Source organism: Ceratotherium simum, chromosome 30 (genome assembly GCF_057802395.1).
Source record: "Ceratotherium simum simum isolate JZ-2026a chromosome 30, ASM5780239v1, whole genome shotgun sequence".
NCBI classification, from domain to species: Eukaryota; Metazoa; Chordata; class Mammalia; order Perissodactyla; family Rhinocerotidae; genus Ceratotherium; species Ceratotherium simum.
In genome coordinates this window covers 7830132-7857452 of record NC_141929.1, presented here as the reverse complement: position 1 = coordinate 7857452, position 27321 = coordinate 7830132, and the positions used below count along the sequence as shown (strand labels likewise).

The 27321-nt window shown below is 50.2% G+C and overlaps 1 protein-coding gene across 2 annotated transcripts in view; it reads left to right on the top strand.

The window, feature by feature from the left end:
• Nucleotides 1-27321, top strand: part of PLCG2 (phospholipase C gamma 2) — a 150291-nt gene that overhangs the window by 80939 nt on the left and 42031 nt on the right. For both annotated transcript variants that reach the window (XM_087419882.1, XM_087419883.1), the window contains exons 8-21: nt 2243-2286; nt 4199-4271; nt 7953-8054; nt 8818-8936; nt 10466-10551; nt 11786-11906; nt 12239-12407; nt 15512-15616; nt 16665-16754; nt 17370-17545; nt 18842-19042; nt 19982-20101; nt 24716-24896; nt 26532-26603. In XM_087419882.1, coding sequence (XP_087276008.1) covers nt 2243-2286; nt 4199-4271; nt 7953-8054; nt 8818-8936; nt 10466-10551; nt 11786-11906; nt 12239-12407; nt 15512-15616; nt 16665-16754; nt 17370-17545; nt 18842-19042; nt 19982-20101; nt 24716-24896; nt 26532-26603 — 1659 coding nt within the window. The remainder of the gene's footprint in view (nt 1-2242; nt 2287-4198; nt 4272-7952; nt 8055-8817; nt 8937-10465; nt 10552-11785; nt 11907-12238; nt 12408-15511; nt 15617-16664; nt 16755-17369; nt 17546-18841; nt 19043-19981; nt 20102-24715; nt 24897-26531; nt 26604-27321) is intronic.

Genomic DNA, 27321 nt, shown 5'->3' with positions numbered 1-27321 from the left:
CTCCATTCCCCATGACCCCCCATTGCATTTGGCCAATGTTCTGATGTGTTCTCAGGCAGCTTGGCCTTTGAATTCTGAGAGAATCGGGTTTGAATCCACTTGCGCTGCCTGAGTGGTGTGCACCGGGCTGGTGATATTTGCCTCTTTGCTTTCAATCCATTCCCTGCCGTGCCCCGCACCCCGGAGGCCGATTCCTGCACACACGTTCCCAGGTGCTTCTGCCAATGGGCTTCCGATGGGTTCAGCAGATGGGGTGACCTTAGGGAGATTGGGGCCAGAGGAGAAGCCGGTGTTGCTCCTCATCTTTTCTGGCTCTGGAAGTGTCTCTGCGCTTGGGGCCCCTCTTTCGTCCCAGCTCTCCGCGTGGCAAATGGGGTGGAACTTTCTCTGTGCTTCACTGAAGGAACGGAAGGGAATGGGCTCGCTTCAGGGACCGCGTAGGGGGGATAATTGAGGGTGGGTCACATGCTGGGCTGTCTCCAGATGCAAGGACCAGCCTTGGGCTTTGGGTTTGGAAGGGGTCTGGCCTCCCAGACTTTAAGCACCAGATGTGTCTAAATAACAAACAGCACACATTGCCTAAAATCCCCCCTTTGTTTCTTTTTTAAATAAAGAAATAGCTGTGCTGTAAGTTGCACGTAAATGGAAGGAAGTACCTCTGAGTTTTTCTAAAAGAGTGGCTCTTAACCTTTTTTGGGTGACCTACTTCTCTGAGATGCTGATTAAAGCTATGGATCATCTTCCCAGAAAAAAAAATAGGTACATGCACAGACTTCCACAGAACTCCTGATGCTTCCCAGGGGCCTGTGGATACCCTTTCTAGAACATTGATTCTCCGTATGTCATCCTGGACGCCAAGCAGTTTGGCGAGAGGACCGGGGAGTCTAGAGCAGGAGTCCTTCTCTGTCGTTAGCGTTTATGACGTGCCGGTGGCTACATTCGTGCCCGCAGTTTCCATTTGTGCCCTGAATTATTCAAACGCTTATCCAATCACAGTCTCATTAAAGATCATTAAAGTAATGCTACCTCACCAGAAATGGACATGGTATGGGTGTGCGTGTGTGTGTGGTGTGTGGATGTGTGCATGCACGTGCGTGTGTGTGGTGTGTGCATGCACGTGCGTGTGTGTGGTGTGTGCATGCACGTGCGTGTGTGGATGTGTGCATGCACGTGCGTGTGTGTGGTGTGTGCATGCACGTGCGTGTGTGTGGTGTGTGCATGCACGTGAGTGTGTGGTGTGTGCCTGCATGTGTGTGGTGTGTGCATGCCTGTGCATGTGTGTGTGGTGTGTGGATGTGTGCATGCACGTGCGTGCGTGTGGTGTGTGCGTGTGTGGTGTGTGCGTGCACGTGCGTGTGTGTGGTGTGTGCATGTGTGTACGTGGGTGAGCGTGCGTGTGTAAAATGCTCACCAGTGAGTTGGTGTGAGTGGAAGGTGGGAGGAGGGATGCACCAGGCCCTCCCTGGTGGAGTAGCTCCCCATGGTCATACCAGAAGTGGGAACCTCAGCAGGCCATGAGGAGTAGGACCAAACTGACCAATATTTCTTTTTTCCTCTTGAATTCAAAGATTAGAAATTAGCTCACTGAAATATTAAGGATTTGAAATGTGGCTGTGAGGGTGTAGGAAAGTTGGTGTATTCTCTGGTGGGGGTGCCAGTGGGGAAACTGTTTTGAGAGCAATTTGGCAAATTTGTGAAAGTTAACGTGCACACCCCACATCGAGGCACTTTCCTGTCTAGAAATCAACCCAGTGGAAATACTGCACAAGTGGGCAAAGATGCATATACAAGGACATCCTTTATAACACTGCATATAATTGCAGAAAATCGATGACATACATATTATGGAATACAATGTGGGTTTTCAAAGTAGTGAGGCAAGACTGTTTAAGTGTGCAGAATAATAGGTAAAGCTTGAAACAACAGCAAAAGGTTGGGAGACATGGATGTAATATAACATGATAAGATATAATTAAACAAATATCCATAAAACAAATTCTAGAAGGAAACCTACCAAATTATTAAGAATGGTTGCTTCTTAGGAATAAGACTATGGAATGGGTGAGGAAGACTTCCATCCTCTGCTTTATAAGTTTCAGTTATATTTGAATATTTACAAGTCACACAAATTACAATGATAATTTTTTAACCAAAAAAAAAATATCTGTCCATTCGCATTAAGTGTCTTGACTTGTCTCATGTTCTTATTCTGTGTGTGTTTTCTTTCTGTTTTCTATTTCAGATTCTTGACGAATTCAAAAAGGATTCCTCTGTGTTCATCTTGGGGTGAGGCCTCTCTTCTGGGTTATTGTTATTCAGGGCAGCTGTGTGGGGCGTGCTGCCTCGTGGGTCCTCCTAGCCCGGCCAGCTGGCCTCTGGGAGGACGGCCGCTGATCTCCACAGGGACAAGGTCCCCTTATTGGGGGATTGGCCATCCCGAACCTGTGGCATGGATAAACATGAACAGCAACAGTGGGGTATGTGGCGTGTTGGGAGGGTGGCCTGGAAGGTTCTATGGAGAAGCCTGCACAGTTCAGCAACTCCTTTTCCAGAGCGTGCTTCAGAAAAGAACATGACACGTTAATAGATTTTGTACAAAAATTAAAAGAATGTTAGTGGCCAGATGAGTTTGGGAAATTCCTGGTTAAGCAGGTTTAACTGAATTAAAATGAATTGAAGCGTATAAAGTGCTTTACACAGTGAGTGACAAGGGCTCATAAATAGTGATAATGATATTATTGTTAAAACATAAGTGCGGCAGGACTTGTCAGGACCTTTCCTGTGCTTCCTGATTCCCCTAGTGGAGGGTTTATAAAGTGTTCTGTGCTTCCCAATCCTGTCTGTCTGGGAGAAATGGTTGCCATGGAGTTAATAGCACCTAGAACAGGATTTGTGGCCTGGTGACCTAGGTCTGCTTTTCAGAACCAGCCCTCATCGATTAGGACACTTCCTCCTGTTGCTTTCTGAACCAGAAACCCCAGGACTCCAAAGTCTGTATAAAATGAATCTGATTTTTATGTAGTATTTTAATGAAAAGATTGGTGTTAGACCGTGAGGCTGGTCAGGAAAGAAGATTAGAAATACACTCATAATGAAAACCGTAGATTTTTGGACGCTGATGTTTAGTTAAAGGGAGAAAGCTTAAGCATGTTTGATCTCCTATGTTGTAAAAAGAACCTCCGCCCCCACCCCACCCGCAAGAGCTCAGGGAAAAGTACAGACTTCCCTGGACAGCTCTGTTCTACAGGATGCGCTTTCCACAGAAACCAGGGTTGATTGTGCCAATCCAGAGAGGCCCCGGTTTTCCGGTAGCCACGCACATCCTCTCCACGAGGCCGCCTGTCGGCAGGCTGCTGGCCCAGCTGGAGTCTCCCTTTATTCAGGGTGAAGGGTTTCTTCATCTCAAGTGGAAACTTCTCCCAGCAGCGGGCCTCTACTTGCTCCATGGCCCGTCTGTTGATGTTTCAGCTGATTCTCCCTGTCGGCCCAGGGTGTGGGGGGCTTCATCGGCCCCCACTCCTGCCTCAGAGCTCTCCATGGCTCAGAAAGCTCTGGACTGTGGCCTCTGAGGAGACCCTCTGATGTGGGCCCTGTTCACTTCTCCTGCATCAGCTCCCCTTAAATGCTGTCCACGGTCAGCCCTACCCGAGCCTTAGCTGGGCACGCGCGGGTCCGTGCCTCCCCTCCCCCACTCCCTCGTTCTCCCCGCCCCCCACTTCTCTTTTCCTTTATGTCTTTGCATATATGGTTCGCTCTGCCTGAGACCTTTTCCACCTCCTTCTGGCTAACCCTCCTCATTCTCTGAGACTCCATCAGATGCGTCTTCCTCTAGAAAGCCTCCCTGGCCCTCCAGGTCTGGGTTTGGGCTGTCACCTCCTCTCCTTACTGCACTGTATCCTGACTGCCTGGTCTGCCCCCAGGCCACGCCCCACCACCGCAGGGCTGGGTGCACAGGAACTGCCTGGGAGTGGCTAGGTGCCGGTTCCAGAGCCCTGCCCTCTGAGGTTCTGGCACCAGGGCCCCTCTGAATCCTTCTGGGTTGGGGATATCGTCTCGGTCACCTTTGTCTTCCTGTTGGCCAGCCTGGCACCTGGCACCGCGGAAGGATGTGGCAGGGCTCTCTGGGTGGCAAGCCGCCCTCTTGGCTCCTCTGTTGAGTGTGTCCATCTCTAAACGCCCTACCTTTCCCCGAGGGCAGCAACACCGACCGGCCGGACGCCTCTGCTGTTCACCTGCACGACTTCCAGCGGTTTCTCTTACATGAACAGCAGGTGAGAGAACAGCAGGGCCGGGGAGCTGGGGGGAGCTGCCTGGGACGGTGTCTCACCCTCTCACCACCTGGCACCTGTCTTTACCTGGCTGCCCACCGTGGTCTCCCTGTCCACTGCTGCTTTGGTGCTGTAGGCTCTGGAAGGGGAACAGCCTCATATCAGCCCCTTTTCAAGGCACTCATTGAGGAAGAAGAATGAGAACACTCCACGGCAGGGCGGGCGGGTGAGGGCCTGTGGGTGGGGTGTCCTCATCTGGCTGGCTTCTGCTCCTTCTGCTGGTTCATCTCGGAGTCTCTTCCCCAGGAAGCCTCTCCTGACTGATGGAGGATGTGACGAGGAGGACAAGCCTGCCAGGTCCTCTGGGGGATAAACCAGCACAGCTGTCCTTAAACAGATGAGATGTGGAAGTCTCCATGAGTGTTTGCATACGGGCTCCGAGCCCGTGGCAGAGTTGAGTTTTGAGCAGTGGTTTTCCACCAGGGCGGTTTTGCCCCCCAGGGGACATTGGGCATGTCTGGAGACTTTTTTGGTTGTCACAACTGGGGGCTGCTACCTACCTAGCAGGTAGAGGCCAGGGGTGCTCTTCAACATCCTAAAATGCACACATCAGCCCTCACAACAAGGAATTACCCAACCCAAGGTTGGGGAGCTAGAGGGAGATAAACCTGAGATCCTCTTACTAGCTGTGCGACCTTGAGCAGGTAGTTTGAGCCTTTTGTACCCCAGTTTCCTCCTCTTCAAGTGGGCGTGAGAGCCCTACCTCTCAGAATTGTGGGGATCGGAGAAGATAGTATTGATCTGTGTGTGTAGGTATGAATATGTATATACATGCATAGTCACATGTGTATTTCAATTTTTTCTTTATGTTGCTGGAGGCTCGTTTACTTTTTTCATCCTTATTTAATTTTTTTGTTTTTAATAGACTTTATTTTTTAGAGCAGTTTTAGGTTCACAACAATATTCAGCTCATTCATTTCTTAGAAATCTTTGTATTGCAGAACATCTCAAACGTACACAAAAGTAGACGGGCATTGTGAGCCACCATGTGCCCATCACTCAGATTAAAAAATTGTGAACATCCTGCCAATTGTATTTCATCTGCCCTCCATCTCCACACCCGTGTGCCTCTCTCCCCTTCCCCTTACTTCATTTCTTTGCTGGAAAATTCTAAAGTAAACCCCAGACTATGTGCCATTTCGTTTGTAAATACTTCAGTGTGTCTCTCTTACAGATATAAACTTCTTTTTTACAAAATGTAACCATAATACTCCTATTACACCTTACGCAATCAACACTAATTTCTTTCTTTTCTTTCTTTTTTTTTTTTTGGTGAGGAAGATCAGCCCTGAGCTAACATCTGCCAATCCTCCTCCTTTTGCTGAGGAAGACTGGCCCTAGGCTAACATCTGTGCCTATCTTCCTCCACTTTATATGGGACTCCGCCACAGCATGGCTTGACAAGCAGTGCGTTGGTGTGTGCCTGGGATCCAGGCCGGCAAACCTGGGCCACTGCAGTGGAGTGCGCGCACTTAACCGCTTGTGCCACCGGGCCGGCCCCCAACGCTAATTTCTTAATGTCATCAATACACAGCCCCTGTTCAGATTTCGTTGATTACAGAGAAAGTAATGAACAGAAACACACACTTTGCACTGAGGCCAGCCACACGGAGGCCCAGGCAGTGATGGTGGCTCCTGTGGTACCTGGTAAATGGTGACTGAGGACGTTGAGGTGTCACGGTCTCCCCACGTGGGGGTTGAATATGAGTGATCGAGAGAAGGCTTATTTGCCCAGCCTGAGCCTATGCCCGAGGGCAGGTACAATGAATGAATTCTGTCAGGCACAGTTGCATTCTGGGTGCTGTGCTGCCAGTGGAGAGAAGCAGAGAGAGAGACGTGCTTCTTTCTTTTTCGCCACGCTCTTCCTTGCCCTGAATGACTCACTTTTGTAGGGAGCTATTGAAGTTAAATGGTTAAATTCCTGGGGACAAGTAGCCTTATATCCTAGAATTCCCCACCTAATTCTGGTTCATTTATTACAGGGAGAACCCCAGGCTTTCCCCCCACTGACCCCTCCGCTGGGCTGCCCTCGGAGATCAGGGATATGGGCTGGGAGCAAAGGGCAGGAGCTCTCTCCCCGCATGTGGGGAGTTAGGACCCAGGCAGCCCGTGGGCATCTGTGTGAGTGTATGCGTAGGAACGACAAGCTGCATGTCCAGGATGGAAACCCTGAGCCATCAGTCTGGCTGACCTTTGATGTCCTGTATCCTCGGCGCTCTGGGGGATGCTGGCATGAAGCAGAGCTAGCCATCTAGGACATTTGTTTGGGGTGATGGATGCTCATATGTGGAATAACCACGGCAGCACTTAGTGTGCAAATTAGTATAAGTTTTTTAGAAAGCTCTTTGGCAATATGCAATTAAAATTAAGACTTTGCAAAAAGGTTTATATACTTTGATTAGATAATTGCCCTCCTAGGAACTTATCCTAAAGAAATATGGCAGCATTTTTAATAGAAATGAAAACTTGGAACTAATCTAAATTTCCATTAGGAAACTGGTTAAATATGCCACAGGCCAGCCCTGGGAGGGCTGGGTGACTCTGTAGGAAGGGGGTTAAGAGGAAGACCCCGGAATTGATGTACCTGGGTTTGGTCTCGGGCTCATCATTGGCTCAAGTTATTTAACGATGTGAAGCCTCAGTTTCCCCATTTATATAACATGGAAAATAATATGTTCCTCCTGTGGTCGTGTGAGTTCAAAATGAGCCACTATGTGAAAGAGATTTAGCACAGAGCCTGGCCTACAGTCCGTGCCTGGCGTTGACTGTCATCACCATTTATTATTCCCTTCATCATTATTCTTGTCATCATTTTCATTATTAGAGATGCCTCGCACAATGTCCCACACCAAGTAGATACATTTTTCTTAACCCCCAGAATATTCCTATTTTAAACTCCTTTAGGCAGAAGATTTCTTATTCACTGCCATCTAGTTCCTGGTTATATCAGCTAAGTACCCATGCTTTTTGTGCAAAAGCTGTGTAGGAGAAGGAAGGAGGAAGCTTCCACCTTTTTGGGGCATCTTGGCCTGGCAAGGTGTTTGCATTAAGTATCCTGCAATTTGAGTTTCGGGTTGTAGTATTCAAAGATTGTAACAACGCTGTATTCAAATGAACGGGCTATTCCCAGCCAAGTAGATTTGCAAGAATCAATAGCAAGGCTCATTGCTGATTTGCACCTAGCCGGGGCGGCCGTTGCTTCACCACCTCATTTGTATCTGTCCTTACGCTTTTCTGTCTCTCAGACATCCTGGTCTGACCCTTCCCATCCAACCACACACACATCTGGTAGCACATTTGCTTTTATTATGCATACAGATAGAGGCTTCAGAATATTTGAAAGCATTAGTCAAAGTTGAATATATAGGTCATGTTTCATCCCTTTGCCTGATGAATATTTGGGGTTTTAGAGTTTGGGGAGGGAAACAGTGAAGTTACTTTATATTGTGTGTTCTCACGGAAACTCTGTGCATGGCTATTATGATTCCCATGTAATGGACAAGGAGGCACAGAGAGGGTGTGTGGCTGGCCCAGGGTCAGCCAGGCGAGTAACCCCGGTGGTCTGACATAACTTTTCTGCCAGTCCTCCTTTTGGTGATTTCTTGTTTTCTTTGTCGTTCTAAGGAGCATTGGGCTCAGGATCTGAACAAAGTCCGTGAGCGGATGACAAAGTTTATTGACGACACGATGAGGGAAACTGCTGAGCCCTTCTTGTTTGTTGATGAGGTGAGTGGGTTCGTTGTGAGCTGTTAGTCAAGGGCTAGTTGTCTTCCAGGTTCTGAGTTATCTCAGCCTTTCATTTTTCTCTTCCTTCTCTGTTGACCGTGTTGCCTGGGTGTGTTCCTGGCTTTTGCCACTAGAGGGCATCTGCTGCCAGGGAACGCATTATAAGCACCACAAATTCAAAGGTTTGTGGGGAACCTGTGAGCCCTGGTAATGGTTGCATTTGACCCTGCATGAGGCAACAGGGGGAGTGGAACCGAGGGAGAAATGGGGAGCTCCTGTCCCGTGTAATGTCGTTCCCAGGAAGCAGAATGTTACCCCAGTGTCACTCAATCTTCTGATTTTCTTTTTTTTTTGTTCTTAAAGGGGTCAGGAATTGGGATATGAAATTTCCTGCCTTTTAGATGTTATGATACTCTTGATGTTTTGTTTCTCAGGTTGGGTAGTGGGTTCACAAATGTTCATGGTATTATTATGCCTTAAAACTTATATATGGGGAGCATATACTCTTGTAGTATCAAATATTTTAGGATATGCATTAAAAAGGAAAATAATGGATAGGTCACTGAAACGTGTGTTGATACAGCCTATTGTAATCTGAGCTTCTGCATTGAAAACTTGGGTACCCGAGGCCTGGAGACCATCTGCTGAGTTAATGTGTCAGAGCTGCCATTGTCCCGTGTTGGCACAGACCGGGAAGAACCCGGCATCACCCATCCTGATCCTCATCGCGATGATCGCGTCTGTGTGTTTGTGACTCTCCTAGTTCCTCACGTATCTGTTTTCACGGGAGAACAGCATCTGGGATGAGAAGTATGACGTGGTGGACATGCAGGACATGAACAACCCCTTGTCTCATTACTGGATCTCCTCGTCCCATAACACGTGAGTGTTGCCACGAGCCTGGGATGGGCCGGGCAGATGAAGGGCAATGTGGCAGGCGTTCCAATGTGCTGCTCTGGCAGAGCGCGTGGAATGCAGGTAGAGTGCAGGGCCGTGCTGTTCAGATTAGAATATGCAAAAGCTTCTGGAAGAGGTGGGACACCTCTCTTTCCCAGTTGGCATTGCAGTAATAACCCTTTTTCTGTGGCTCTAAGAAGCATATCAACAGAGCTGGTTTTCATGGTTTGGGCATCGCATAGTAGGCACAGCAATGCAATGGAATTAGTCATTGAACTGATGTTTACTGAGTGTCTGCCCTGCTTGCTGGGTACTGGGGATACAGCAGTGAACAGGGCAGGACGAACAGCAGTGTCCTTATGTGCTTGGAGGGGAAAAGACTTCTTTTGAATCTTAACGATGAATAGGAGTTGGTGAGAGGAGAATAGGTGATGAGGTGAGGAGGAGAATTTCAGACGCAGGACCAGCATATGCAAAGGCCCAGGGGCAGGAGGAACTGAGAAGAGGCTGTTGAGACTAGACTGTAGAATCTGGGAGAGTGCGGGGCAGGAGAGGAGGCTGGCAGAGTCAGCTTGAGTGGAATCTTTTAAGTGACAGCGAGGGCAATGGGAACCACTGATGGCCTTTAAGCCAGAGAGCAACATGCTCAAATTACATCTTTGGAAGATTACCCTGATTGCAAAAAAGAGAATAGACTGGAAGAGAGAAATGGATATTGCACTCAAGTTCCAATATTTAGTTTTCCTTGTAAGGTGAGAGGGTGAAGGCCTTGGGTCCTGGGCATCCAGAGAGCTATAGATTGGTGCTTTCCCAAGTGTCATTCCAGGCAGGAGTCGGAGAGAAGGCCCTTAAGTTCACCCCAGGCTTTTTGGAAGGTAAAAATCATTTTCAGGGACAAATCGTTTTCGTGGTTCTCTCTTCCCCACCATGTCCACTGGCTTAAGAGTCTGTGTCTTAAAATGATGAATTCTACCAAACCCCGAAGATAGTTAAGGACCTTAAACTCCTAAAAAAGGGGAGACATGGTGAGGAGGAGAGTGTGTAAAAAGAAGTACTTTCATGTCAGTCTGGTGGACATAGTTCATAGTGTAGTAAATTCCACCATTAGTTGTTGAATGCCTCTTCAGTGCCTGGAGGCCTGATATCAGAGTGGTGGCCCATCTCTGTGCTGTTTAGACTGAGGGCCCAGTGGGCCACCGTGGAGGGGTCGTTAATTTGTCATCCGCCATTGTCTCACTCCTGACACCCTTTGACCAAGTCCTTGAAAGAACGCAGGGTCTCGACCCTACTCTTGGATTGACGAGGTGGTTATGGTTCAGATCCTGCGATGAGGCCTGCGTCTAAGGCTCATGACTGGCGTGGCCACACAAGGGCATGTGTCTGCCCCAGATCCTAACCGTGGGTCTTTGTAGGCAGGAAGAGCTCAGGACTTTGGGGGCTTGGGCTGAGAAGTTCCCCAAGGATGCCCCAGGTGCAGGCCTGACCCACACGGCCGCCCACCTCCTCTCCTTCAGGTACCTCACAGGGGATCAGCTGCGGAGTGAGTCGTCCACGGAGGCGTACATCCGCTGTCTGCGCATGGGCTGTCGCTGCATTGAGTGTGAGTACTTTCCTGGTGGAGATGATGCTTATGGTGAATTGAGACTAGCCATGTAGTTCCTCGATGCTTTTTTTTTGAAGGCCTACGTAGTGGGGATGGGCGGCACAGGCCGAGGGAGAACCCAGGTACCTGTAGCATCTGGGGTGGGGGATCATCAACAGCCAAGGACCTTTCCATAGGAGAAAACTGTCCCCAAGACAAGGAGTGGTGTGAAGCCTGGCGCCGGGTTGGAACCACAAAGCCTTGGGCAGTGGTTTTGGGCGTCTGGAAAGTGTCCTGATACAATGGAAGGGCTGAGAGGCCAGTAGCAAAGATGGCTTTGCTATATGCTGCTTTTCTCTCTCAGCTTCCTTGTGGGCTGTTTTTAGAGGAAGGCAAACGCCCTCTGTGTTTTAGCAGCTGGCTCGCCTGGAAGCCACCCTGTCTGTTCTTTCCGCAGTTGCTCACAGACCCCCCAGTACAGGTGATGCCAGGCACCTGGATGTGCCCAGGAGCCAGCTGCCTCCTCCCTTCTCCTCCCCTCTCACCTTCCCAGCCTGACTCAACCACCCACGGCCCGTAGGTGTGTTGGGCTGAGAAAAGGCACAAACCACTGATTTAGGCTCCAGTTTTATCAAAAACATTCACCATGGTATCAAACTGTAATGGTAGTTATTCCTACAGACTGTTGCCTACTTTATATTCCCCCCCCGCCCCCGCCTCAGGAAAAAGCAAATGTGAAAAAATTAAGTTTGAAACTGTTGGTTCCTGTTACCTCCGGGGCTTGAAAATATAGGGGATGTTCACCTTCTACATGATCTAGTTCTGTTTGAATATTTTACCATGAACCTTTAAAATAAATTTCTTATTGCTCTGTATTATTTCCACTAGCAGAAAAAGCAAGCCAAGGTTTAGACAAGTGAAATCAGAATATAAAACACATTATAAAATATCTTTTTTAAAAAGAAACATTTAAACTAGTTTCTTTTGGACAAACGTATTGCATTAGAAAGGGCCCTTTGTTGACAACCAAAATCTTCCTGCAACTGCACAGGTGATGCATGTACACAGGTAACACATGTCCTCATGCTGATGGCCCCTAAGGGTAATTATTGGCCCCTGTGTCCTAGTAACTGAGCTGGCATGGGGCTCAGGGCTGATCTTGTAGCCGTCGGCCGTAGTGTGTCTGCCATCCGTGGACTCGTGAGGTGGAGAGCAATGGATAGGTGTTGAAGCTGCACGTTACTCCCTTTAGTGGACTGCTGGGACGGGCCCGATGGGAAGCCCATCATCTACCACGGCTGGACACGGACCACCAAGATCAAGTTTGATGATGTTGTGCAGGCCATCAAAGACCATGCCTTTGTTACCTCGAGGTCAGTTGGCTGATTTCCAGGTGGTTCGCCTTTAAGGGGAAGGCAGCGAAGGTTGGGTGGACAGACACACACACCCCACACACAGACACACACCAGCCTGGGTTCCATCTTGGGCAAAGTCACTGCCAGCTGAGTATTGGCGCCCCCTACAGGCCAAGAGCGCTGGTCACTTCATGGTTCTAGAGGAGGCTGGTGCTGGGAAACCCTGTGGCCGTTCAGTGACATCTGACCCCGCCTTGCTGAGCCGTCTCAGTGGAGGGGCCCCTTTGGCGGGCAGGCACAGATGGAGTGCCCGCCCCCTTGCTGAGCTGACTGGCCCCTGCCGCCCACAGCTTCCCCGTGATCCTGTCCATCGAGGAGCACTGTGGCGTGGAGCAGCAGCGCCACATAGCCAGGGTGTTCAAGGAGGTGTTTGGGGACCTGCTGCTGATGAGGCCCACGGAGGCCAGTGCTGACCAGCTGCCCTCGCCCAGCCAGCTGCGGGAGAAGATCATCATCAAGGTAGGTGGCCTCGGGGTGCTGTCATTCATTCAAGAGGACCAGCGGCTCCGGGCACGGGCTCTCGGTCCCGCTGCCCAGGCTCAAACCCGCTTTCCTTACTAACAGTGTGATCCCGGGCAAGGTTATTTAACCTCTTGGTGCCTCTGTGTCCTTGCTGGTCTCAGGAGGTTAATAATAGAACCCCATCTCTTTTGCTATGAGCGTAACCTGAAAGAGTGTGTGCAGAGTGCTTCGAACTGCACCTGTCCCGCAGTGGGGGCTACGTAAGTACTAACTCACTGCAGTTCGTTCATTCTTTCGGCAAACCTTCACCACGCCCCTCTCTGAGTCAGGCCCATGCAAGGTGCTGGGGTGTTCCAGGGACCCAGGCTCTGTTCTGGCCCTCGAGAGCTCCCAGTCTAGTGTGGGAGATGAACTGGGGCTGGACAGTTGCCCAGAAAGGCTGCGTGCACTAACGGGCTGATGGGGGTGGTGTGCCAAGTGCCATGGAGAGAGAGGCGTGATCAGCTGTGTCTGAGAGTATCAGGGGTGCCACGGGGAGGGTGACCTTTGGGTGTTTGTATTATTAGGATGGAGAGAGCAGATATACAGGGTCTTGGAGCACGTGAGAGTGTACATCTTCCTCGTCTGAGAGAGAGAGTTCTAGGTGCTTTGAGCGCTGGCCCACAAGGTTATCCCAGGGACCCACAATCCCCCCATCTTGTTCGATAGCGTCCCAGGGAAGAGGTTTTCAACTGGGGTTCCGTAGACCCCCAAAGAATCCACACATAGAATTCGGGGGGCGGTGGCATCTGGACTTTGGGAAAAAATGTTGCCTCTTTATTTTCATTGACCTGTAAGTAAAAGGTAACATTTCCTTCCACTATGAATATTGGCAACAAGCCCCTTGGGGCTTTGTCACCCACAGAAATCGTGGATATTTTCATATCACATTTACAGTTGTTGCAGACACCTCAAAATAATGTTGTACTCAGCACTGCTTTGAAATTATGGTGGTTGTTAGATCTGCCTCTAGGTTTTATATAAGATGTTAAAGGAGCACGTCTATTAGTATATTGCAAATATTTTTTATTTAATATCTTAATAATTGTATTTCAATATAAATAGTTTCTCTTATAATTTTATGCATTATAAATGGTACTCTGAGAAGGGGGTCTGCGGTCTTCCCCAGACTTCAGAGGAGACCCACCCACAGAAATGGTGGAGGCTCTGCCAGATGGCACCGTCCTTGTGTGTGTCGTGTACGTTGGGTCGCAGGCTTTTCCGGGCTCCAGCTCAGAGGAAGGGGCATGTGAGGGTGTCCGGGCCAGAGATTTCTGGTGAGCAGGTGGGGTGTCAGTTGTACACGCCCCGGTCTGTCCTGTTTGCATGTGAGAATGAAGTCACGTGACCACACCCCCTGCGAGGGGGTTGAAGATGAAGTCTCTAGTTGGCAGCCGTTGGTGGAAGGAGTGGGCTGGATTTCGTTGACAGCTGGCAGGCTCCTATGGAAGGACGGACAGGTGTTTACTAGGCAGAGAGGAGGAATGGCCTTCAGGTCAGGGAATAACATCCATAAAGGAGTGGTGGTGTGAACACGTGGCACATTCCCTAGATTGTCACTGGGCCACCACTGTGCACAGGGAACAACCTTGCGTGCCAGGGAGATCACAGTCTAGTGGGGAGACAGGCCCTCCACAGAGAAGCACCACACAGTTGAGGGGGCTTTGCCAGGGGCCCATCTGGAGAAGGGGGCGTTGGTGCCCTCAGGGTAAAACATCAGCATATTTGGGGGATTTGGGGCAGTTTTCATTGAGACACCAAGGGAAGCTTCCAGCGTGGGGAACGCAGGATGAGAGGCGAGGGGAGCTCTGCCGGGAGGGTCCACGGCTTCTCAGGCATCGAGTCAAGTGAGTCTTCAGGGACCTCACTGCATTTCCCTGTTCCCAGCTCACCTGTGGCTTCTCGCTGTTTCCGTTAGGACGGCTCTCTGCGTGTTCCCAGGGATTTTCCAGCTCTTGCTTTGGGGTGCGAAGTAGTGAAGGCCCCTTTCAGAGCACCTGCTGCCCGCCAGGGGTGCTGCATGGCTCACCCCTTCTATTTCAGGAGGGGGTAGAAATAGCATTTGTGACACAGTCCCCGTGTGCCACACACTGGGCCAGGCCTGGTCATAAATGTTCAGTCTCAGCACAGCCCTGCCAGGTGGGCAATCCCTGGCCCCCAGCCCACTTTACACATGTGGACACTGAGGTGTGGAGGTGGACTCGCTGAGGTCACACCCTTAGTTCCTGCCAGAAGAGTAATTCAGGGCTGTTCAAAACGAACACTTACGTGGTGCTTCACTGTTGACGGGAATCTTACATGCCTGTGGGCTTGTGGGACCCGGCAGGGGCTGCATTACCCCCATTTTACAGGGAAATGACTGAGATGCTGGCCTAGGCGGGCGATCAGTCCCTGCAGGTGAGCGCTGTTGTAGTCATTGTCTTAGTCTTGCGGATGAGAAAGGTGAGGCCCAGAGAAATGCGGACGCCTGCCCGGGGTCACACAGCTGATCAGTGCTATTTGTGCCGGGGTCTTCTAAATCCACATCCCAGTGTGCCTTCCGCTGTGCTGCATGGGCTGTGCCCCTGGACTGGCCGGAATCCTGCTGGAGACTCTGGGGGCCCGTGGGTGGTGTCATTGTTCACCAAATATTTATCAAGCACTTGCTATCTGCTGAACTGGCACAGGAGATTCAACAGGGAACAACCAAAGTCCCTGCCGTCACGGGGCTTATATTCTAGCAGGGAAGACAGACAGAAGACAAATAAACAGATAGTTATACATAGGGCCAAGAATATGAAAAATAACTACCAGGGGCTAGCCAGGGACAGGGATGAGAAGAGGAATGTGGGCTATTGTTAGATCAAGCAGTCAAGGAAAGCTCCTCTGAGGAGGTGACACCAAGCACAGAGCTGAATGTAGTGAGAGAGAAGCCGGGCAGACAGAACAGACAGTGCAAAGGCCCTGAGGTGGGATGCTGCCCATGGATGCTGGCTGGCTGGTGATGTGGGTGGATGCTTGCTGGCTCAAAGATCCTACGCGTGGGTCTTGAGGGAGACAGGCTATGTGTGTTTTTCCCTCAGCATAAGAAGCTGGGCCCCCGAGGCGACGTGGATGTCAACATGGAGGACAAGAAAGATGAACACAAGCAACAGGGTGAACTGTACATGTGGGATTCCATTGACCAGGTGGGTCTCCTTGCAGCCCTTCTCAGAGCCTCGAGTGCATCCGAGGCTGCTGGAGAGCTCGGAGGATATTCCTGTCTTACTCCTATTTTGTGCCTAGTGAATTTATCATTACATTGAAACTTTATTTTTCTTTTGCATTATTACTGTTTTATCTTGAAATAATTATGTATTCAATGTAATATACTATATATTTACACACACACATGCTAGTACAGAGAGTTCTTATATACCCTTCCCCCAGCTTCCCCAAATATTAACATCCTACATAACCGGAGTTTATTGTAATCAGGAAATGAACACTGGTACAACACTACCATGAACTAATTTATGGACCTTATTCCAATTTCACCAGTTTGTCCACTAACGTCCTTGTTCTGGTCCAGGATCCAGTCCAGGATCCAGTCCAGGATCCAACAATGCAATTAGCTGTCCTAACTCCTTAGTATCCTCCAAGCCAGGACACTTCCACTGGGAACATGTTTTGGCGAGAGTGAGGCATTTTGAATGCTAACGCCACTTCTCATTCCTTTAACCTAACTTGCAACTCCATTTGAGTATATTTTTACATGTCTATTCTTATATCCTAGAAATAACATTAAAAACGATTAAAAATTTAAGTAAAGAATTAATTCACAGTTAGATGTTGAATAAAGGGTCTCTAGACAAACTGGCTGAGAAATCCTGGAAGTCTTAAAAAGTGGATGAAATAGGAAAAGATAGTCATGAGGATGCAGAAACAGTCCCATCATTCATAAAAGCCTTCAAACTAAGTAAACGTGAACTAGAAATGTGATATTAAGTCATATCTGTCCTTAGACAAACTGAATAAAAAAGTCCTGAAAATGCCAAAAGAACCCCCAAATAAATAAATGTTTTAAAAAAAACATCTCGAAGGGGATCAAATTCCATGAAACCACCATAAATGTATACGAAAGTGGGAAAGGCGAGTCCCCATGGAATGCTGGGGTGAAGCCGGGCAAGGGCCCTGGGCTCCAGAATTGATGGGGCAGAGACTTCGGGAAGAGCTAAGGCTCGTTCCGCTTTCTAGAAATGGACTCGGCACTACTGCGCCATCGCCGACGCCAAGCTGTCCTTCAGCGACGACATTGAACAGACTGGGGAAGAGGAGCCGCCCCAGGTAGGTGGAGGCCGACCTCTTGTACTGTTCCTCTCATCCTGTGGCCGGCAGGCCTGGACATCCTCAGCCCAAGGAGCTGCCTCTTGGGGTACCAAGGCCTGCCTGGCTCCTCTCTGATTGGCTGGCTGGCCCAGGTGCTTAGCCAGTGAGGTTCCAGGGTCTTCCTGCTCTCTGAAGGGGCTGATTGGCCTGTGCTCCCTGGGGAGGATGCAGACATTTGGATGCTCTGTCCAGCCCCACTCCCTGGCCTGGTTCCTGGCTTTCCTGCCCTCTCCCTTTGGCCGCTGGCCATCCTTGGTACTGTTTCTTGAGTGCAGCCCCCAGGGCATTGTGGCTCTCAGACTGCCTGTGCAGTAGAGTTGAGGGCTGTGCTGGGGACCTTTTACCCCATGTCTCAGGAGTCCAGGAGGCTACCACAGGTGGGGGCTGTCAGGAGTAGGTGGCAGACAGGGGAGGGCAGTGGAAGCTGTCTTCCAGACCTCTTGGGGTGAGGGCAAGCTGAGGCCAGCCTCTGTCTGTTGTCCAGTGCTCTGAGTCAGCATGTGCAGAGGGACCAGTCTGGTGATGCTGGGGGTCTGCTGCAGGTTTTCAGCAACTCCTCTCTTTGTGGCCCAGGATACGCCCCCGACAGAGCTGCATTTTGGGGAGAAGTGGTTCCACAAGAAGGTGGAGAAGAGAGTCAGTGCCGAGAAGCTGCTGCAGGAATACTGCGCTGAGACCGGGGGCAAAGATGGGACCTTCTTGGTGCGGGAGAGCGAGTCCTTCCCCAACGACTACACGCTGTCCTTCTGGTAATGCCCCTCTGCCCGGGGCACGCCCGCCTTGCCCTCGAGCTGGCCGGATGGGAGGCTGTGTGGCGAGTGGTGTGTGCTCAGGCCTAACTCGGGCAGGCCTGGACCGGAACCCAGACTTTAGTGAGCTGTGTGGGGTGGGACTCGGGTGAGATGGGTGAGACCCAAAAAACTTAGTAATCAAGATTTGCGATATTTCAGTGCATCACTTAAACAATCAAAAGTAATGCAAAAAAAAAATCTGTGAAGAACAAAATATCAACATTTATGTAAAGGCAGGATCTGAGCCTGCACTTAAGATGATGTGGTCTCACTCACCTCCCTCTAATCCCAGCCCTGGAGTGCGTGGTGTGACCCTGGACAGTTCACTTAACCTTCTGGAATCTCTCTCTCCTCTCCTAAAATAGAGATTCTGGAGGTGGCCTTATGGAGCTGTAATGTCGTGAGCTTTCTCATTCATTCACTCACTCACTCACTCTTCTGTGCCTTCATTCATTAAAAGATATTTATTGAGTGCTTGCTGTGTGCTAGGCACAGTGATTTAGTAGTGACCAGACAGACAGCATCCCAGTTCTGACGGAGATACAGTCTGGTAGGGAAATGGACAATGAAAAAGGAATCATGCAAATGATACGTAATTGTAGGTGTGGTAAGTGCAATGAGAGAAAGCAGGATGTTATGAAAGTCTTTCAGAGAGGGGTGTAATGTGATGTTTTTCTGGAGGGATGATCAGGGAAGACTTCCTGAAAGAAGTGGCTTTAAAATGAGACCTGAAGGATGAAAATGATAATAAAAGTAACATACAAGTAATAGTGAAAGCTGACCCCTGTAAGATGCTTACCATGTGCTGGGCAGCATCCTGGGCACATTTTGTGTATGATCTCCTTTAATCCTCAGGACAACTCTGCGAGGCAGATCCTATTATTATCCTTGTTTGACCACTAGGATAATAATAGGGAGGCTCAGAGAGGACAGGTCACTTGTTCAAGGTCACTTGGCTTGTAAGTGGCAGAGTCAGGATTTGAACCCAAGCCATCTTTCCCGAGTAGGAGTTATGCAGGTAAACTGGGGCAGTGGGTGGAGGAAGTCAGTAGAATGTTCCAGGCCAAGGCCAAAAACCAGCCTGTGCAAAAGCCCTGGGCCTGTTCTGAGAGCAGAGGGAGGCCTGTGTGGCCACACTAGTGTCCATTGCCTGGGGCCATGGCTGCGGCTCTGGCCACGGCCTGTGTTCTCTGATGCCTGGGCTGTAGGAAGGGCCAGCTGGCCTGGGCACTGATGTTGTCCCTCTCTCCGCAGGCGGTCAGGCCGCGTCCAGCACTGCCGGATCCGCTCCACCATGGAGGGCGGGACCATGAAGTACTACCTGACTGACAACCTTATGTTCACCAGCATCTACGCCCTCATCCAGCATTATCGCGAGTCCTACCTGCGCTGTGCCGAGTTCGAGCTTCGGCTCACCGACCCCGTGCCCAACCCCAACCCCCACGAGGCAAAGCCGTACGTGAGCCTGTGCTCTTGGGGTGCAGATCCCAGGCAGCACCTCCATGGGTCCAGCGGGGTGCAGACACCCATGGGGATTGTGTTCATGCGTCAGAAAAGCCTGCCTCGTGGGTGTGCTGGCCCAAATTCCCATGAGCCCTCACCCGGGCCAGCAGGGTCTCTTACCATTCCCCAGGGTGGAAGTTTCTAAATACTTACTCTCCGGTACTTTGCCCCATTTTCTCTTTCCTCTCCCTCCTCCTCCTCCTCCCTTTCTTCCTCTTTATCTTTATCTTTTAGCCCGGTGTTGTCTTTCTGCTTGTCAAAGCTCGTTCCTCTTTGTTCTGAAAGCAAACAAGGAAGAAGTAGTTGTAAAGGTTTCCCCGTCATTTTTTTATCCAGTAAAGTGAATATCAGTTATGCCTGGCAAAGGGCTCCCCGATTCTAGAAATGAAGAAAACAATTTTTAAGCAGAAGGCTGCTGAAATGCACGTTTCTGAGGAAGCCATATAACTCAGGGCAACTTTGTTTACTTTTCTTGTCTATATTCGTATGGATTGCCTTTTTAAAAATGTGCTATTTCACATCTTAAAACATAACCAGAGAGCCCCGCTAAAACTCTACTCTCTGTGTTCTGTACCTCCGGTTTTCTGAGACGTCTTCAGGGACTGGGCCACCCTCTGACGCTGGCCCTTCAGTCTTGGGCCGATGGGGGGGTAAAGATAAGTCCATTCGTTCTCTTGTGCTCCCAGCAGACCCACTACGTGAATGTGTCACCCAAGCTGCGTCTTGCTGGCCTTTAAAAACATTGCCGTCTTCAGAGGCGATTTGGGAGGGGGAGGCCCCCTGTGTAACGTCCATGGTGGTGTCTGGGGCCGTATTCCAGGCATCCTGAGAGCCCCTTGTTTCCTCCTCTGCGCTGGCCCCTCACTTGGCCATTTCCTGGCTGTCCTGCAGGTGGTACTACGACGGGCTGAGCCGCGGAGAAGCGGAGGACATGCTGATGAGGGTTCCCCGGGACGGGGCCTTCCTGATCCGGAAGCGGGAAGGTACCGACTCCTACGCCATCACCTTCAGGTAAGCGCACGGGCTGGAGCCCACTGCGCGCGCTCTCCAGAGGCTTAGGAGGGACAGGTGTGGAGGACAAGGGGGGACTGCAGGTGGAGACTTAGCTCACAGCGTCCTCTCCGCAGAGTGTCAACAACGACGACGGCGACAACAATGATAATAGCAGAAGCAGCTACAGTAACGTGTGCTGTCAGTGGTCTATATTCTTGAGAGTGATATGTTTGATATTAACTCATTTCGTCTTCCAGCAGCTCTTGGGGGCAGCATGACCATGATCCCTGTTTTTCAGAGGAGGAAGTTGAGGCACAGAGAGGTCAAGTAACTTGCTGAAGCGTGGAGCCAGTAGGTGGTGGAGCTGGGATGTGAACCCAGGCAGCCCTGGCAGCCCAGATGGGTGATGTTATAGATCTGGTTTCCTCCTGTCTGCACCTCCCAACATTGCTGGTGGGAAGGCCATATAGACCAACTGTCTCTAGGACTGTGGGTCTCTAATTTTGGCCCAAGACGTCTGATTCCTCCAATTTCCCCAGTGACGATCTTGGGGGCATTCAGACCGAGTTCCTCATACTGTCCCTCTGTCTCCGCAGCCCCAGGATTTCCCTGCATATTCTTGACGATGGTAATAGAATGCCGGCTACCATGTATTCAGTTCCTAACTGTGTTCCTGACACTGGGCTGCCTTTGAGGCCTCATCTGATCGAACCTTTTGTTATAAGGGGGGTAGATCCACTTATTACAAGTAAGGAGATGGAGGCCCAGGGAGGTTAAGTGACCTATCTAGAGCCACACAGCCTAGTCTTGGGCTGACTCAGAATTTCAGACTTGGGCTTGTCCACCTCCAAAGCCTCTTTACTGTGAGGTCTCAAGCAAGAGGCCTGTGGGTCAGATCGGGCCTGTGGATGTGTTTTGCTCAGCCTGCATGGTGATATTAAAAACTGAGAAATTTCGGGGCTGGCCCGGTGGCAAAGTGGTTAGGTTCACGTGCTCCGCTTCGGCGGCCTGGGGGTCGTGGGTTTGGATCCCGGGGGAGGAACCACACGCCGCTCATCAAGCCATGTGGTGGCAGTGTCCCATATACAAAATAGAGGAAGATGGGCACAGATGTTAGCTAGGGACCATCTCCCTCAAGCAAAAAGAGGAAAATGGGCACAGATGTTAGCTCAGGGCCAATCTTCCTCACCAAAAAAAAAAAAAAAAAAAACCTGCACTGAGAAATTTTGCTTGAAAATTCAGACTGCTGCTTGTGAAAAATGGGATGAGGCGGAAGCTCTGGCCCACGTTTCCGAGTGTTGACGGTGGTTAGCAGCTGTGCAGAGGGCCCTAGTGTGCCTGTCTGCTCCTGTTCCTCCCATTCCCATCGCCCTGGCCCCTCCCCCTTGGTTACCCTGCAGGCTGCCCCCCCCACCGTGCCCCCTTCCCTGTTATCCCTCAGGTGCCTTCTTGGGGATGGTGGTGATGGGCATTATCACTGCTGTTTTCTGAGGACCTACTGTGTGCCAGCTCCAGCCAGTGTGGCTCTTTTGTGCCGACAACAGGGAGGCCCTGGGCTTCTGGGCATTGGGCCTTTGCTCTTTGCTCTTTTCCCCAAAGCTCCTGGTGCTGCCCCTCCGCCTGGATGGGAAGTGGGCGTGTTAAATTGAACATCTGCTGTGCCGGGTGCTGGACTTGGTGTTGGGGATCTATCAGTCAGTCAGGATGCTTTTGGGTGCAAGTGACAGAAACGAAACTCAGTGGCTGAGACAGATAGACAGACAAAAAGGTGAGGATATATTGGCTACAAGCTGGCTTCCGACACGCCTGGATCTGGCCTCTCCTGAAGATCCTCAGGAGACTAGCTCTGCACATCTCCGCATTACTCTCAATTGGCTTTGTTCTCAGGTGGCTTTACCTTGGCGTGCCAGGACAATGTCCAGCAGAAAGGACGAGTCCTGTGAGGCACTCCCGCTGGCCCCTGCTTGAGCCGGGTAGCATGATTCTGAGTGGGCACCTTCAAGCTAGTGGTGGGGTTGGGGTCACTTCACTGGAACCACGTGGATGAAGGTGGGCGGGTCTCCAGATTGATGCTTGATTTATATCCACCGTTCTGTTTGCGTGTCTGTACCCCCGTGAGATTGGAGGCACCCTGAGAGCTGGAGGTTCTATTGTTTAGGAATCAGTAGATGTTCAATGGGTGCCTACTGTGTCCAAGGCCCCGTGTCAGCCTCCAGAAATACAGGAATGATAAAAACAGCACGGTCCTTGCTCTCACGAGGCCAGCGGTCTGGTGGAACGAGAGTCGTCGTATTACTCAGAAGCGCTTCTGGTCTTGGCCGGCCCCTCTTACCTGGCATGGCTGGGAACAGCAGGCGGTCAGGAACGCTGGCTGCACGAGTCTGCGAAGAGGACAGTCTCTGCCCTCCTCAGTCCAGCACGTGTGTCTCAGAGGAGGGGAGGGGAAGGCTGTTTCCATCGTGTTGGGATGTGAACTTCCCTGGCCTCCACCACTGTATGCCCTGGGGGAGGGGACCCTCGGTCACTGTGACAGTCACAGATAACCTCCCTCCGCCATGGACACACACACTTTCTTAGACCCACCCTGGTCAGGTGTGCCGTGGGCATCACTGTCTCCGGCTGAGAAGCGTTGCCTCTGGCGGGAGAGTCAGACACTTAAACAAATTGCTGTAATATTGTGCGATAAGTGCCACAGAGAGACTGGTCAGGCGAGGTGACAGGGTGACTAGGAGTTTTAGGCAATGGGGTGGGGATGCGTTCCAGGCAGAGGCAGCGCACAGGTCTGGAGGAACTTGTCCCCCGCATATACTTGTGGAGGATCTCCCCCGTGCCAGGCCCTGCTCTAGGCTCTGGGAACGGACACTGAACTTCTGGATCGGTTTCCAGAGGAGAGGAGAAGCGTCTGCTTTCAAATCCACGCACAGAGATGAAGTTGTTGCTGGTGTGGGAGGCGTCCCTCGGTGGGACCAGAGCCTTCTTTGCAAAGCTAAGACCTCTGGCCGTGGCGTCCTCTGACTTGTAGCAACATGCCCTGGGAGGCTGGAAAGTGCAACTCGTACTCCAGCCTTGTTCTCATCTCTGCCTTTGATTCTTCTCTCTCCCAGGGAAGCTTGTTTGGTCTTGATTTTGCTTCTATTTTCCCAACCATTTATTTATTGAATACCCTCCGGGTGACAGACACATTGCAAAGGGCTTACCCTGGGTTACCTGACGGACGGTGGTCCCAACGGTTCCCAGGAGCTGCGAATCTCCAGCGTGGAGTTCAGGAAACTGAGGCTCAGAGAGGTTCCCTGAGGAAGGAGTCAGCGCCTGACCCACGCTCTTAACCTCGACACCCCACAGCCTCACTGCCCCGGGGAGCTTTTGTGAAAAGTTTTAAAATTAATTTTTAATTACAGGAATATATTCTCCTTATAAAAAGTTAAGACATCGCAGTGAAGGCTAAAGCCCCCTGTGGTCCTTCACATCTCAGTCCTTGTCCTGGTAGAAAACAGTTTTCTAACTGGTGTCTCCATCTAGACTTTAACAAAAAAGTTTACGTACATCTGTATGTACTTATGGAAAATACATAGTGCCATTTTGTGTGTGGGTATTCCGTTTCATTTCATAAAAATACAAATGGGATCATATTATAGGTTCATTCTGCAGCCTGTTTTTCTACTCAGCAGTATTTCTTTTTTTTTTAATAAATATTTAATTTAATAAAATAGACTGCAAGTAAGCCACTGAAGCAGAAGTCTTCTAGCATGTTTTTTACAGGACTTTTTGAAGAAATGGCTTAACAGGATGTGTTTTTTTAAAACAATAAAAAAAGTCTCTAAGGTGCAAAATTTTTAAAAGATGAGTAGTTCCTCCATAGTAACTGTGCTGTTAGACAGTTGTAAAAAGATGCTCTTGGCTATAAAGTTAGGGTCAAAACTTATTTTCCCAAAGTTTCTATTCTTGCTGATAAAAGCTAGTGAGACTGAGGAGTCTGTTCTGCTTTGGAATTTTTCTGCCTCTTGTTTCAAATGGGTGAGGAAAGAAAAGACTTGTTTCCTTTTTGGAAAAAAAATGCAATTGTTGCACTAATTGGGCCATTGAAGATAAGATTTAAGGACTTGGGGATCAAATCCCTGAGTTCTAGAGCAGAGATCGGCAAATGTTTTCTGTAAATATTGTAGGCCTTGCAGGCTCTTTGGTCTCTGTTGCAACTACTCAACTCTACTGTTGTGGAGTGAAAACAGCCCCTGGCAGTACATAAATGGATAAATGTGGCTGTTTCAATAAAACTTTATTTACAAAAACAAGTGGTGGGCCGGATTTGGCCCGTGGGCTGTGGTTTGCCAACCCTGTTCTGGACACCAGGATGTGCCCAAAGTCAAGTCGTGTAGTGGGGGAGGAGGAGGGAAGGGCAAGGGGGGCTAGCTGTTGAGTCACTCAGCAGTATTTCTCTCCAAAGGTACATGTTCTTCTGTATCTGTTTTGAAAAGATCCACATCATTGTATTCCGTAGGAAGGCTGTGCTTTGTTTATTTATCTGGTCCCCCAAGGATGGATAACTAGATTATTTCTAATTGGTGGCATTTATATAGCGATTGTCTGGCTGCCAGGATCTCGGCATGTCAGCCCCGTGTGGTCTTCCTCCTCCAGGGCCAGGGGCAAAGTGAAGCACTGCCGCATCAACCGGGACGGCCGGCACTTTGTGCTGGGGACCTCCGCCTACTTTGAGAGCCTCGTGGAGCTCGTCAGTTATTACGAGAAGCACGCGCTCTACCGCAAGATGAGACTGCGCTACCCCGTGACCCCCGAGCTCCTGGAGCGCTACAACATGGTAGGTGGTTGCCTCGCTCGTGATTGGGGGGAATCGCTTGTCTGAGGTTGTAATTCATCTGTTCCTTCATTCAGCAAACCTTTATCGAGCATTTACCATGTGTCTGGTACTGCTCTAGGTCCTGGGGATACAAAATTGAACACAGTAGACAAAGACCCTGCTCTCATGCTGCTTGTAGTCTAATGTGGGGGAGACAGACAATAAATGAGATAAATAAAAAATATACAGAACATGTGTCAGACAGTGATAAGTGCTACAGAGAGAAATAAAACTAGGGAGATGGATAAGTAGATACAAAGTGATGGGGAAGGGGTTGCAGTTCTCAAAGGGCAGTCTGGGAAGATTTCACTGGGAAGGAGACATTTGAGCAGACAGTAGCGGAGACAGTAGCGGAGGTGAAGGAGTGAGTCATGGAGCCATGTGGAGGAGGAAAGAACAGCAAGTGCAAAGGTCCTGAGGTGAGGGCGTGCCTGGAGGCAAGAGAAGAAGCCATTGTGGCTGGAATTGAGTGCGCCAGGGTCAGGGTAGAACTAAATAAGGATGGGGATTAACAGGGGGAGCTGCGTGGTGTAGGCCACTGGGAGACACTGGCTTTTACTCTGAGCCATTGGAGGGTCCAGAGACCTGACCTGATTACCACGTCTCAGTTCCGATCTGATGGATTTGTTGGCATAATGGAAAGAGATTTATTGTGCACCAACCATGTGCCAGGAACTGTTCTAGATACTGGGAGTCTGCCCTTGGGAAGTTTAGGTTGTAGGGAGGGGAGCTGGATAACACAGTCACCTAAATAAGATGCCTTCAGGCAGTGTGAACTGCAGTGGAGAGAATCACACAGGTTGGGGCCCTAAGGGGTGGGTGCTACAAGATTGTGTTGGGGGAGGTCAGAGAAGAAGACAGGTGAGTTGCCTTGGGGAGCTGTGAAGAGTTAGGGTTCTAGGTGGGGGAGCAGCCCAGGCACGAGCCCTGAGGTGGCTCTGAGGGGCAGAAAGGCGGCTGGTGGGGCCAGGAGCCAGTGAGAGAGGCGGAGGTGGGGCAGGAGCCGGTGAGGGAGGCGGAGGTGGGGCAGGAGCCAGTGAGAGAGGCGGAGGTGGGGCAGGAGCCGGTGAGAGAGGCGGAGGTGGGGCAGGAGCTAGTGAGGGAGGCGGAGGTGGGTCAGGATGGGTCTTCGGTGTGTGCTGGGGAGCGTCTACCAGCTCCCTGCGGAAGGAGCCCTGGTTCGTGGTATTTGCCAATTTCCCTGGTGTAAATACTTCCATGGTGGCCAGTTCCAAGCTACCGACGTGCTGTCATTGAATGTGGAGGCAGAAGGACGTACAGCGGGCTCTCGTGAGTGGTGGGCTGGCTCCAGCACACCATCCGATCTCGGAGTTTGTGTTTTCACAAAGGAGCACAGCACCTGGCACTTAATAGGCCAGGATGGTGGCCTCTCTCATTTTGGGGTAAAGTTTCCGAGTTTTGAAAACTTCTTTATAGCTTCTTGCCATCTCTACCCACGAGGCATGAGTAAACTGTGAGATTCTAACTCTTCTACCAGAAGGCAGGAAACCACAGGGATGCCTGGAACGCGTTTACAGGTAAGTACTGTCCCAGGAGCGTGGACGGCCCTGTTTACTTTTCTTTGTTCTTTTTCAGGAACGAGATATAAGCTCCCTCTATGACGTCAGCAGAATGTATGTGGACCCCAGTGAGATCAATCCTTCCATGGTACGGTACCGACCCTCCAAGTCACACTGTTTCCTAGTCACTAGATTGACGTCGAGTCCATCCCCCCGTTACAACAGGGCAAGGGAACATTTTGGAAAACTTGGCCAAAAATGTTTTATATTTCATTTTTTTTGAGAGGAAATGATGATTGACAAAACCACATCTGGTTTCAGGGAAAAGGATAATAGAATTCCATCCAAAAGCAACTGTACCTCGCTAAAATTCTGAGGTTTGATGAACCACCTTTGGGCCAAACAGCTTCTTTTTTTTTTTTTTTAAATTTATTTTTCCCCCAGAGCCCCAGTAGATAGTTGTATGTCATAGCTGCACATCCTTCTAGCTGCTGTGTATGCGGGACACGGCCTCAGCATGGCCTGAGAGGTGGTACATCGGTGCGCGCCCGGGATCCGAACCCCGGCCGCCAGCATCAGAGTACGTGCACTTAACGGCTAAGCCATGGGGCCGGCCCCAAACAGCTTCTAATGAAAAGTCTTTCACCTGTTTCTCGCTCGCTGACTGAGCCGGTGGTGTTGATCGGTTCCGTCTGGCTCGCTGACCTTGCAGTGTGAACGCTATCTCCTGTTCCCGGCCCGGCTGCTGGGTGATTTCATGCAGGTAGACATGGATTTTACTCTTCGCCTCCAGCTCCTCCTCACTCTGGTTTCATCACAAGTTTAGTTTGAGCCTGTGGAGGAAGAAGGATGGCAAATTTTCTGTT